A 13128-nucleotide genomic window follows, 5' to 3' on the forward strand; every position below is an offset into this window, starting at 1 on the left:
GCTACGTCCATCTTTTATACAGTCTATGGTCGGCGTACCGATCTGAGCTAATTCTGTGGTTTATTCAACATGCTGACCTCGTCGTCTCGTGCTCTTACATGCTCCACTTTCATCACTAATGTCTACATGGAGCAAAGCTGTTGTTTGTGTTTTCTATGACTGATCAACCATCACATGTCTGATGTATGTGAGCAGCAGCAGCGTGATGTTTAGCTCATGAGCACGGAGATGGTTTTAGAATCAGAAATGATGCAGCCTGAGTGTTCCCTCCTCGTCTCTGCTTCTCATTTCAAAGGCAACAGTCGATTATTTCCGTTAACGAAGCCTCGCCGTGTTGCCGCGGTTCTCCTTTCGCGTCTCCTCATCGCGTATTTATTGACAGCGGCGGTCTTTAAGCGCCGAGCGAAGCCGTTAATGGCGGCGATAAAGATGAATGACGGAGCCGCGGCACAAATGGTGGGCTGAAATATGTGCACAATACGGGGCGTAAATCACAGCTTCCCCTAAATGTTCGGCAGGAATACTGGATTTTATGCTCCTTCTGAACTCCCACTGTTAATTAATTGCCCCCTTTCCCTTCTCTGTGGCTATCAGCGGGGTGGAAATTGAGTCCTATGGTGGGAGCCGTGTACGGACCGGAGCTGTACGCAGGTAAGGCCCGTCTCCACCTTCTTCCTCCAGTCTGTCTGCAGAGATGCTTTACACCTCAGTCACGTCCTGGTCTTTACATTAACGCACTGCATGTCTGCCGTTTCTCCTCATTTACAATTTTATTGATATCAAACCTTCACTGCGAGATTATTCCTCGTCTCTCTTTGCTTTTTTTCCTGCTCAATTCAGTCCCCGAGCCTTCTCTGATTTTTATTCCTCCGAGCAGGCGCACACAAGATCCAGAGAATTGTATTTTTTGTGAATGCGATATCTCGGGGAACGCCATGAGAGGATTGCTTCAAGTTTGGCTCAAATGTTCACTTGGGGATTGAGGATGAACTCAGAGTAGCTCGCAAAACTAGTTTTTGGCAATCACTCAAGAATATATATATGCTAACTGTCGCTAACTTTCTCAGCTGGTGTTACCAAATCGCCTGGTTTGGAGAAAATCTATAAATTTCGTGTCTAAAACATGTTTACAGGCTGAACTCTGATGTTTCCTTCACGCCTCACATGCAGGCTACAGTAGACACTAGCTAGCTAGCTGTGCTAAGCTTCTAGTCTAGACAGAAGTGGTATTATATTTACATTAAAGATAAAATGAATTACAGTTCTGACCATCTGTGGCGCCATCCAGATGTTTGGGACTTCTAAGACACTTGTACCCATTTTCCACCAAACTGGTTCCAGTGCTCGCGCCTGACTTAGCACCAGTTCTTTGTGTTTCCACCGCTTTAGCACCGGCTCCAGGTTCTTAGAACTGGTGCTTAGCGAGCACCAACTCTTTGCTGGGCCAGAGCTAAGCACCGTCAGGGGCTGGGGGCGGAGCTATCGTGACCAACGAGACCAATGAATGAACGGGACACACAAACGGTGATTTGTGTCGTTTTTCTCCAGGACGTCCTTGATCTGATCACAGATGTATTGGAATGAGTCCCAAATGAGAAAGTTGGTCACAACGGTAAAAAAAGAAAAGTCTGGAGCCCTGTGTGGACTTCCATGTGGTGCAAGCGTTGTTCGGTAAACGTATGCAGCGACTTGTGGCGTGGCTCTGACTTGCTGATGGAAAAGCAGCCGGTTCTTAGGAGCTGCCAGATTTGAACCAACTAAGTACTGGAACTAGCACCAGCACGGGACTAGCACCTGGTTCTTTTTGGTGGAAACGGGGTACTTGAGGCCACCTGGGCCTTCGTCACCACTATCCACGCCTGCAGCTAGCGGAGGCCGGTGGTTTGCTCTCGCTAGTCGGGCTCCAACCATAACCCGGTGTCCCACTCCGAGGCCTGACAAGCTTGATATCAGGGGTCTCCATCTGGTGGTAGCAGGTCCAGGCCGGCCACTCTGACCCTGTTTGTTCTATCATGATGTGCTTTTTGCTCCTGACACTCACTACATTTATTACATGAAAAGCTGGTTGGTGGAAGCGTACAACTCTGATCTAGCTTTTGTTCACGTTGTCCCTTCACCACCTGCATTGTTATCTTTTCTTTCCCCTCCTGTCTCACCTCTTTGCCCTCTCCATCCTCTCCATCCTCCTCTTGCCTCCAGTCCCAGGCTTTCCCTACCCGTCAGCAGCTGCAGCAGCAGCCACAACGGCGGCGGCGGCGTTCCGCGGCGCCCACCTCAGGGGTCGAGGCCGGCCCGTCTACAGCGCCGTGCGGGCCGCCGTGCCTCAGCCTGCCATCCCCGCCTACCCTGGGTGAGGAAAACCTGCCTCTTCACGAACACGAGCCGTTGACTTCACGTGCTCTGCAGTCGGCCCAAATCTGTGGCTTTTACACAAAATGCATTTCAGAGATAAAAAAAAAAAGTCAAAATCTGTTTTGTTTAGCGCCTAAGTAAATCTATTGAGCAACACCTCATGAATCATTTTCCAAATTCTATTTAACCAGGTCTCTGTGTAACGCAGCTGTGCTCATTCACTTCAAACATTATTCACACTTCACTCTTTTCAGCAATCCAATTGGCACATTGTCAGTCAGTTCACGAGCTATTCAGCCGAGTATGACACGCTGATGGGATTGCACCATCGAAGGCTCATTTGAATAAACACACACAGACGCCGCCGTCAGCAGCAGATCTGCACACACACACACACACACACACACACACACACACACACACACACCACGGTTAGTCACCTCCTGCACAGATTTGCTGCAGAGTTACTGGGTTTGTTTTGATGTTTTTTGTGCGTTTGGTGTGTGTTACTGCGCATGTCGTTGCCGTGAATGATGGCCTGATGGAGTTGTGACTGCCGCGGTGTTCGCATCGAAGCAGGAGCGACCGGTTAACTGTGATGACTTTTAAATTAAGCTAAACGAGATGACTTTCTGGTTTTTTTTTTGGGATGCGGGAAATACCTCCTCCTCATCGGCTCCACTGGGAAAAAAAAAAACTCCACCTCCTCTTAAAATGATGCATTGGAAGCGGCCCTTATTGCCTTTGTTTTGGTGTAGCGGGGGAACCATCGCCGTTTACGGCCTCATTTCAGTTCAATGAACTTCATCTATTAGCCCCCTGAGTGCGCTGTTTAATGTTTCTAGGTGCAGCAGTGGAGCTTGATGGGGGTTGTATTTCCTCTGCATGCTGCATGGGTGTGAAATAACTACCTCTCTCTCTCTCTCTGTCTCTCTCTCTCTCTGCTGTGCTCTGACCTTCATCCACTCTGGGTTTTTGGGTCTGTGCACCACTTTGTCGGCACCACACCCCTCTTCCTCTTCCTCTTCCTCCTCCTCCTCCTCTTTCTCCTCCTCTCAGTGTGGTGTATCAGGATGGGTTTTACGGAGCTGCAGACTTGTATGTAAGTAAATTCACCTCCAACAAACACACCATCTCTGTCTCCCTCCCCTCACGGCTTTCTCCTGCTCCTTTTTTTTTTTTTGGTTTGTTTGTTTGTTTGTTTTCCTCTGGGGGTGATTCTGCATGTGCGTCCAGTCATGCGCTGCACCGAGCTGCCTGCATAATGGTGAAGGAGCCACAAAATTGAACCGTTGTGAGAAAAAAATTAAACATAAGATTTGTGCACCAGCTATTAGCGGGCTGATGGTGGCATGAAGGGTCTGAAGCACCACTACCAAGGCTGGCTCTGGAGGCGGCAGCGTGCGTGAACGTATGAGCGTGTGAACAAGAGCGAGAGTGTGAATCCAGGTTGACGACGGTTGTTTCTGTTCTCTCTATAGACTAGTGTTTCAGGACTCAGTCCTTAGTCCCAGATTGCCTCAGGTAGGGTCAACTCAACACCCAACCCACAGTGTGCATTGTTCTGACTGTACTACCTCCTCTGATCTTATGAACCATCTTCTGATCTGATCTGGAACATGTTGTCTTTTAGTTCTTATTAAAAATAAATCAATAAATAATTACTGAATTTTGCTTTGTTTTCTACTAACTCACTGAAATGTGCACCTTTTTTTTTCTTTTTGTTAAATTGTGGGAAAGGGCTTTGTTTGTTTACTAAACTACTAAATTGTATTGAGTGTGTTTATTTCTCTGAAGGAGAGCCTGGTCTCTTTGTCTGGTCGGCAAGTTTTGGAGAAAAATTATTCTTATCAAAACAAAAGAAAAAAGAAAAGAAAAATGACAACACACCTACAGCTGTTGGTCAAACGTTTGCATACACTTGTCAGAAACGTTAACATCGCGGCACTTTGTTCTGGCTCCTTAACCCTTTATGGGGCTATTTTAACCCGACAGTGTTACTGAAGGATATTTTAAGATACTTTTGTGACTTAAAAAAATTAAATTAAATTACCATATTCGGTCACTTATACAGTAGAAATAAAAGGGAATTTATAATAAATTTTTAAAAATGTAGCAAACTGCAAAAAACATTTATTTAGAAGGTTTTTATTTTGAATTAATGATACACAACCAGTAATGTAATATTTATAAAGTGCTTGGCGAGTTCATTTAGTCATATTCTTCTTGGGGTCGTGGTATCGGCACTAATCTCAAAAAATAAGTTGAGTTCAATGCAAACCAGTAACAAAGTGTTTATAAAGCACCTGGAACATTAGTTTAGTCCCATTTTTCACTAGGTAGTGATTAGGGATGCACGATATATCTGTGACCTCATCGATATCGGCCGATAGTGTTTTTATGATATATCGGTATCAGTCTGATGACCAAATTTAGCCGATGTGAAAAACCGATGATTGTCTAACATCAGCGCCTTCGTCTCTACGTTTGATATCGTTGCTATTTCACAGATATTTTTACTAAAATGATGCTGGACTTAAATATGTTTAAACATGTTTTACTTTTGCTACGTAACAAAGTAGACTCTGAGGTCTAATTTGGGCTTCTTCTGAATAGTTTTCTCACAGTTCTTATGTGCATTTTTCGGTGTGAACAAAAATTTTATATCGACATCGGTAATATCGGTTATCAGCGATATCAGAAATCTTAATATCGGATATCGATATCGGCCAAAAATTTTAATATCGTGCATCACTAGTAGTGATATTGGCACTGATATAAAAACTAAATCAAAGTGGTTCTTCAACCTCAACATGTTGAAGGAAGTTACCAAATATGGTCACTTGCCCCCATAAAGGGTTAAATCTCAGTCAAGTCGCTTTTATTTATTTAGAACATCTGAAGCGTCACGAGTCACCTCAAAGTGCTTTTCTGTTTGGTTCGGTGCTAAACAGGGAGGAGAGAAACAAACATGTAGTTTTAGGTCTGGGCTCTAAACGGGCCGTCAGACGATAACGTGGACGCATAATGTAGGAAGATTGTTTTAAAATCTACCGAGACGGCATCAAACTACCAACCAGGAAGTTAAACCCTGGATGTCGGGGGGGGGTTTGTTTTAAAACAAACGTCAAAAGTGATGTTAATAGTGATTTATGGATCCCCGTGGAGGACAGGAGTCTATAAATATAGTATACATGCTTAACAGAGACTACCAGAATTTGTATTTTTTAGTTTTTTGTAATCAACTTTTTATTCATGTGTAGCTGAAGTAGCCGCCCTCCCCTTATCATGGACCCAACAACATTATTCCTAATGCACACTAAAGACAGAAAGAAAAACATTTAGATCTTGTTGTATTTCCTGAAGATGCACAACAGATTAGTTAAATGAACCCAAAACAAAAAGGAAGCTTCAACAATTCCGTCTTTTCGTTTCCAGGAATAATCATCATCCCGATAAACGATGGGCGTCCTTTACAAGTGTATGGAGACGTTTGGCTGTGCTGCTCTGTGCTTCGCTACAGATGCACAAATTGCATTTATTTTCTAATTGGATGGTTTTATCGTAAACTGTAGGCTTTTAAAATCGGAGGCTCCGATTTCACAGCGAGCCTCTTGTTGCCCAGCGGCGCTCCGAAATGGAGAACACGGCCTCTTCCTGAATTAACTGCCCCTCCCAGGACGACTATCAAAGCATGTGCTGATCAGCTGCTGCATGCGGACGTACTGTATTACCCCTCCTCTCACCCTTAACAACCCCCGTACCCTCCATCCCCTCCTCCTCCTCCTCCGTGTCCTGCAGGCGTCTCAGAGAATGCTGGGATGTTCACCGTTCTGTGCTTTTCTGCTGTTCTGATCAGGTCCAGATGCAGTGGGATGTTGTGTTGTTGTTGTTTTTGTGTAATTACTAGGTCTGAGTTCTAATTCTGGGTCGTGCATGCAGTCTCAGCGCGAGGGGGGTGATTTTAGCGTCAGCCCGGGCTTGTGTGTGGGTGTGTGTTTGTGCGTGTGACTTCTTTATTTTGTTTATTTTTTTTCCCTCATCTTTCTTCTTCTTCTTCTTTAAAATCCATGTGAAAGAACACAACCAGTAATGCTCTTCTGTCATGAACGCTGTCTTGTCGTCATCCCCGGACCCTCTAAACCGTAGCGTCCTCAGACTGTCGGTGTTCTCTTTAACGCATCTGTTCGAGGTTTCTATGCGGCTTCGGCTGCGTGAACTTTTTTTTTTTTTACCTCCCTCTCTCCCCCCTCCTCCCCCGTAGTGGCAATAATACGATCTAACTCAACTTGGACAGTCCAATTTCCTTCCTCTGTCTCACTGATAAAGCGCTTCTTGTCCCACATCCAACTCTGTCTCACTTTTTTTCACACACAGATGCAATACACTGACATTTTTTTTATTATATTATTAATGAGAAGTCAAACACACTCCTCACTTATAATTTATAAACACTTTTTCTTTAAACTCTAGTGAATGTCAGTGTATTGCGCCTCCTCCCTCCTCGTCCACTCGTCCTAACTCAGGTGTGTTCCTCCTCCACAAGCGTGCGAGTCAGTTGTGTGTGTGTGTGTGTCTCCAGGGAGGCTACCCTGCAGCCGCCGCCGCCGCCGCCGCCTACCGCTACGCCCAGCCCGCTGCTGTAACCGGAGCAACCGCCGCAGCTGCCGCCTACAGCGACAGGTGAGCAAATCCTGAGGTTTGATCCTGTAAGTCCGGGTTCCTCAGGATGTTAGGCCTCGTAGGGGTGTGTGGTATTTAGTTTTTCAAATGTTGTGATGTGAAAAGATGCAGTAATTGTCCCCAGATGACTCGAGTAGCTCTAAAGAATTAGTCATTCTAGCGTGATTGGGGTGATTTTGTAATGGAGTGACCGTGAAGATTCATCCAGGTCACGGTTGTTCTGGTAGATTAATCAACTGGACTTGCTTGAGTTCCTTGAAGACATCTCATCCAAGAGGCTTCATCAACTCTGGCTGACTACTTGGGAGTTCCAGATATCCTTAAGGAGCCGTTCACACCTGAGGGGGAGGAGCCACAAACCCCCAATTGAAACTCAGGTGTTAACGTCTCCTTCAGGATATCTGGAACTCCCAACTAGTCAGTCAGAGCTGATGAAGCCTCTTGGACGGGAGGTCTTCAAGGAACTCAAGCAGTAGCTACGATTAAACTACAAGAATTAGTACGGGGAGTGCGTCTGCATAGAAAATAAAAAAGACTCTTTGGAACCTTTCTCATCGGTTTTGCTCTGGATGGCGTTCAGATTCGGGTTCTTCCTGCAGAGCTTGTCGTGCTGATTTAAACAGTCAAATAAATTAGTCGCGGAGCAGCAACGATATCAAGACGCTGCTGACGGAGAGCCTGTTATCATACGACTGACCGAAGCTGCTCCATCGTGGCCAAAACGCTAATTACTCTGACATCATGGATATTAATTGATTTTACCGACATGTCTGAAATGTATAAGCTTCAAAAATAGAACGTTAGACGAAAACAGTTGAACAAGACCGACGGTGACTTCAGGCGCTTTGGACGCAAACCAGAAACAGAATCAAGAAAACAGCAACAGAACCCGAACTAACCCGCCTCCACGTCCGGGTTGTGCTACGTTCCTGCTGGCGTTCACAATAACATCAGACTGAATGTAGAGTTTTACGGCTCGCTTGATGCGTCAGAAGCCACAGCGGAGAAGCTTCTGGTCTCCGCTCAGGTACTGCAGCTCAGAAATGACTTTAAAAAGAGTAAATACGGTTTACCAGATTGATTTGATCTGCATGAGGTGTTCCCTACGAGCATTTTAAACTGATCAGGGGTTTTTAACTGTAAGAAGCCAAACTGTGCGACTCTGCAGCTTCTTTTTGCCGCCAGATTTGACTTGTTGGTGTTTTTTTACTGGAGCCTGAACGTTGACAAACTGTGTGTCCTTAAAATAAAGTTTAAAAAAAACAACTCTTGTTTTTTCAGAACCCTTAAAGGGAGTGAATGATGTTCTATGGCAGACTTGTTCTTGTAGATTAGTCGTGGAAAATGAGGAATACGAATTTTCTTTTTGTGTCGAACAGCAAAAATAGCTGACTGACGTAACTTCCTGCATGTGAGACCGGTCACGTCGTAGAGTTATGGTCGTACAACGACATGCAGATGTGTGCAGATGTGTATGAGGTCCGTCAGTGGGGACTTCTACAGAACATTTATGGATTCTTGTGTAATATTTGGCGTCCGGCGTGTGAAAGAGGAGCTGAGAGAGCAAAATGAGTAAGTTTTGAGATTAAAACCACGACGTGTGAATCCTCCTGGTGTTCACGACGTCTGACGGGACGACGACACCTTAAAGCGGGACTCGTTTATTCCACATTAGCTCGCGTGCAGCTTCGTCTCCGGATATTCATTTATTCAGAATTGAAATGGAAATTGGAGAGAGCGGTCGGATTAATGCCTCCTCGGTTGTACGACGACGAGGAGGAAATCACTTCTACAACCTGATCCTGTGTCAGAAGAATGAAAGCTGCCGTCGTATCTCATCCACCTGAGTCGTATAAACCAGGACAGGATGTGTTTATCTGTGTGTGTTTGCAGCTTTTAGTCAATCTTCACCTCAAACTTGTGCATTATTGAAACCGATCGGGCCGTTTGTTGGGTTTTTAAAGACTTTTCAAGACAAAACATGATGACTAGAAGCCTAATTGAGTTCTTCTCTGCTTGACTCTTGTGCAGCTACGGCCGGGTGTACACCACAGATCCATACCACGCTTTAGCTCCAGCTGCTGCCGCGTACGGAGTGGGAGCCATGGTGAGAAACACAACACCCACAACATGGATGTGGTGTTATTATTTACAGGATTTTATTTATTTGTCTTTATATAAAATTAAATAAATTAAAAATTTTAAAAATAATTTAAAAATTAAAACTAAACTATTATTATTATTTTAATTTATTTATTTGTATTTATATAAAAATAAATACATTTAAAAATAAAAATTAAAAAATAATTTAAAAATATTATTAAAAATTCTAAGAATTTTTTATTATTTTATTTATTTGTCTTTATATTTCTACTTTTATTAGTCTTTTATTTTATGGATTCACTTTTGATTAATGGTGCCACATTATGTATTTTTTATTTTATTTATTCTTCTTTTATTTCCAATTTTATTTTATTTATTTATTTTTGTAATTTGGCACTAATCTCACAGTTAAATAAATCAAAGTGGAATTTGATGCAAACACAGAGTGTTTATAAAGAACATTTGTTTAGTACCATTTTTGTCAGGTAGTGATGTTGGCACGAATATAAAAACTAAATCAAAGTGGTTCTTCGACCTCTACAGGGCGGACATGTTGAATGTCAGAGGAAGTTACCAAATATGGTCACTACATAAACCCCATAAAGGGTTAAATCTGATGGTTGGAGGGTAAAATAGTAGAGCTCTGCTTTGACATTGACTAATATTGACCTAATAATATAGTTTATTTAACCACTGAGGCGTCGCTCTGAGGCCAGAAATACTTTATTAGCTGTAATTAGCCTCAATAAGCAGGATTTCACTGAAAACCACTGAAGAGATGTAATAAATCCACATGTTGCTGCTGCAGCGTCCATCATCCTGCATCAGAGCGCTTCAGGTTTGGTTGTTCACGTTTACTCTGGCTGCTCCAACAACAGCAGAGTCTTTTTAAAGCGTCTTGTAGCCGCATTTGCTAAATGTACAGACGGAATAACACGAATGCATCCAACGCTAGACGCACGGATATAAACTAGCGCAACATGTGTTCAGGAACCGATGAGCAGAATCAAAATCAAATCATCAGAACAGAACGACACACTCTGACGTCGCACAAATATGTAAAAAATGCTGAATATGTACCAGTGGACATGTCGGCTAGATGCACTCAGCTCTTGCTAACCGTCTTGTCCCCTCTGTGTCTTCCAGGCCAGTTTATACCGGGCGGGCTACAGTAGGTTCGCTCCGTACTAAAACCACAAATCACATCCGAGGAATTTCAATCTGCTCCAGATCCTCCCCCCTCCGTTCTGTTTTTTTTGTTTTTTTCTTCCCTCCCGGCTCTTTGGCAGGAGCTTCCTTCCATTCTTCTTCTGCAGGCAGACTATTGTGACAACTCATGTTTTCTTCGTTTTGTGTTTTTTTCTTTTTGTGGCGAGGAGGGAGGTCTTCGCCACATCATCATCATCATCATCAGCTCCGACTCTCTTCTTTCTGTTGCTGACGTGGAGAAAAAAAAAAACTGCCAGGAGTTAAAAAAACAAAAAGAAGAAGAAGCTGGAGCCTGATGCTTTGAACTATTCAGGATGGTTTTTAAAAAAAGAAAATGAAAACACTACGGGACCTGGAAGGAGACGGACTGCTGATCCTGTGTGACACTACACATGTTTTCCTACCGTATACCCACTGCCCTGTAACCACACCTATATCCAGCACCACGTTCTCCTGTAGGACCGCCACAGCACTACGAAGAAACATCAACGGTACTCGTGTTTTTAAGCACTACATCGAAGCTGCTCCGTCTGCGGCACTCGTCCCTCTGATTGTATAATAATGGGAAAAAGAATCAGAAGTCGAGAAGATTTGGGATTTTTTTTCGAAGCCGGAAAACCGAACGCTCGCCCGGAAGCGTCACGAACCACTTGTTGTCTGTTTTTACGACTTTCCCCTCCGAGCGTATAAGGAAACACAAAAAAAAAAAAAGACAAGGAAAAGAAACACGTGACTGTTTTTTTCTGCATTACCTCAGTTTTGTTTTTTCTCCGTTTTGTTGTGCCGCCATCGATAAGAAGTCGTACAAACGAACTGTGGGTGCGTTTCAGTTTTTGCTCGCCTGCACATATTCCATTTACTACGACACTAAGATCGGTTTCTTCTAGGACTTCATCTGCTTCTTCTTCCTCAAAAAAAAAAAAGACTAGTTTCTATCTCCCCAAAAAAAACAAACCCGTCAGACATTCCAGCTGTAGCGGCGAACGGACGGACGGACAAACAAAACGAACTGGATTCAGCTCCCACGCACACGGGAGGCGAATCATCCGCCCGTCGGCCGAACGGGGATCCCTCCTGGCCAGTCGAGGTATAGTCGGATCCCAGCAGAACGGTGGATCCCAGCAGAACGGCCCAGATTAGAACCCGAAGCACATCGAAACGGAGCCATCATGTGATTATAATAAAAAAAAAAAAACACAAGAGTGAGATTTTAACATCCGTTTTCTATTTATGATCAGTGTTTTCACGTAGCTTCATCGTGTGGTTTCCTCGTCATGCTCTCTGGGATTGTTTACTTGTTTGTTTTCCTCACCGGTGCATCTGAAGGCATGACAAACAACAGCTCCTCTGTCCTGTATGTATCCATATACTCACTATCTTATATCTATTATTTGCCTTTTTTTTTGTTTTGGTTCCAAAGATTTTCTGATAGAAAGAAAAAAAAAAAAAGCACATTTTTTTTGGTATTTCTTATTTCGTGATTGTTGTTGTTTTTTGTTTTTTTCCCGCCCTTTTAGCCTTGTTTGCTCTATTTTCCGAAGCAGCGGGAGTCACTCTGACCTGCAAACACACTAATTTATTTTTATCTTTTTTTTTTTGAGGCCTAACACACAAACAAGATGCTGCAGACGAGGGAGTTATGGGGGATGCGTGGAGGGTATTTGCATTATTTCCCAGCAGCAGGGCCAAATTGGATGGATGGAGGAGGTGGAGGGAGTAGGGGAGGTGGAGGAGGAGGTAGGGGGAGCTCCACACAATGTCAGAAGGGCCCAGCAGTGGCCACCTTCCTGAACAATGAGACAAAGCGTGGGTGGCTAGTGGAGGGACACGGTGAAGGTGAGAGCCATTAATCATGAGCTGACAGAATAACAACGCCCCCCGCTGGTGTCGTCTCTTTTTTTTTTTTATTTCCAGGGGGTTACAGTAGGAGAGGAGGAGCGAGGGGGGCGATATTGTTTGTGTGCAGCAGGTCCGACGAGTATTTCAGTCTTATTATTCCTTTACGAGTATTACCACAAGTGTTGCTATGCATGCTTTCGCCAGAGAGGAAAAGAGGAGTGTGTGTGTGTGTCAGGCTTTTGTTTTTTTTTTTAATTTTTGTTGCATGAATTCAAATCCTAGTGCTGGAGGAGGAAGAGGAGGAGGAGGAGGAGGGTGTTTACATAGCAGGAAGAGGTCCGGTTGCGAAGCGAGGAGGGCCCCCCGCTAGCTGGTTCGGTCCTCTTCAATAATCTGGGTTATCGCTGCTCTGCGCCTCTGTGGTCGTCGTGGTAATCACCAGTCATATCAGATGTGTAAAGTTTAATTTGGTGTGTCTGGACCCCTGTGGTTTGCTTTTATAATGAACATAAAACTCATAAATGACGGGATGACAGCACCGGCCCACCCGCCCCGTGCTAGCTGCTCTTTGGAATAAAGTTTCCGGAGCGTCAACTCCTTATGGGAAGGCTTGGGGAACAACCACAGAGGTGTGCTGGACGGGCTTACCCGACTCCCGGCACCGCTCACGTCGACCCAGTGGGAGTTTTTGTACAGCGGTTTAATAAATGGGTTTGAATTGCATGTGAAGGTTTTTTTGTTTTTTTTGTTTGTTTCGGTCACATGCGCTCCAAAAAGCTCATTTATCCAAGTGATTTTTAAAAAGAGAAAGAAAGAAAAAAAAAAAAAAAGTGACATGTATTATCTCACCATGTTTTATTTCGCCATCCTCGTGTCTGCCTTCTGTTTATTCTCTTCATTATTATTGAATGTATATAATAAATAAACTGTTTGGTTTTTATA

General features: G+C 43.9%; 1 protein-coding gene across 1 annotated transcript in view; it reads left to right on the plus strand.

Annotated features, from left to right (window-relative positions):
* Window positions 1-13128, plus strand: part of LOC103359285 (RNA binding protein fox-1 homolog 2-like) — a 55065-nt gene extending 41937 nt beyond the window's left edge. The window contains exons 8-13 of the mRNA XM_008284543.1: window positions 595-651; window positions 2200-2350; window positions 3412-3454; window positions 6935-7035; window positions 9067-9142; window positions 10285-13128. Of these exons, the coding sequence (XP_008282765.1) occupies window positions 595-651; window positions 2200-2350; window positions 3412-3454; window positions 6935-7035; window positions 9067-9142; window positions 10285-10329 (473 nt within the window). The 3' untranslated portion in view covers window positions 10330-13128. The remainder of the gene's footprint in view (window positions 1-594; window positions 652-2199; window positions 2351-3411; window positions 3455-6934; window positions 7036-9066; window positions 9143-10284) is intronic.

The sequence above is a fragment of the Stegastes partitus genome, unplaced genomic scaffold (genome assembly GCF_000690725.1).
Source record: "Stegastes partitus isolate 25-593 unplaced genomic scaffold, Stegastes_partitus-1.0.2 Scaffold363, whole genome shotgun sequence".
Taxonomy (NCBI): domain Eukaryota; kingdom Metazoa; phylum Chordata; class Actinopteri; family Pomacentridae; genus Stegastes; species Stegastes partitus.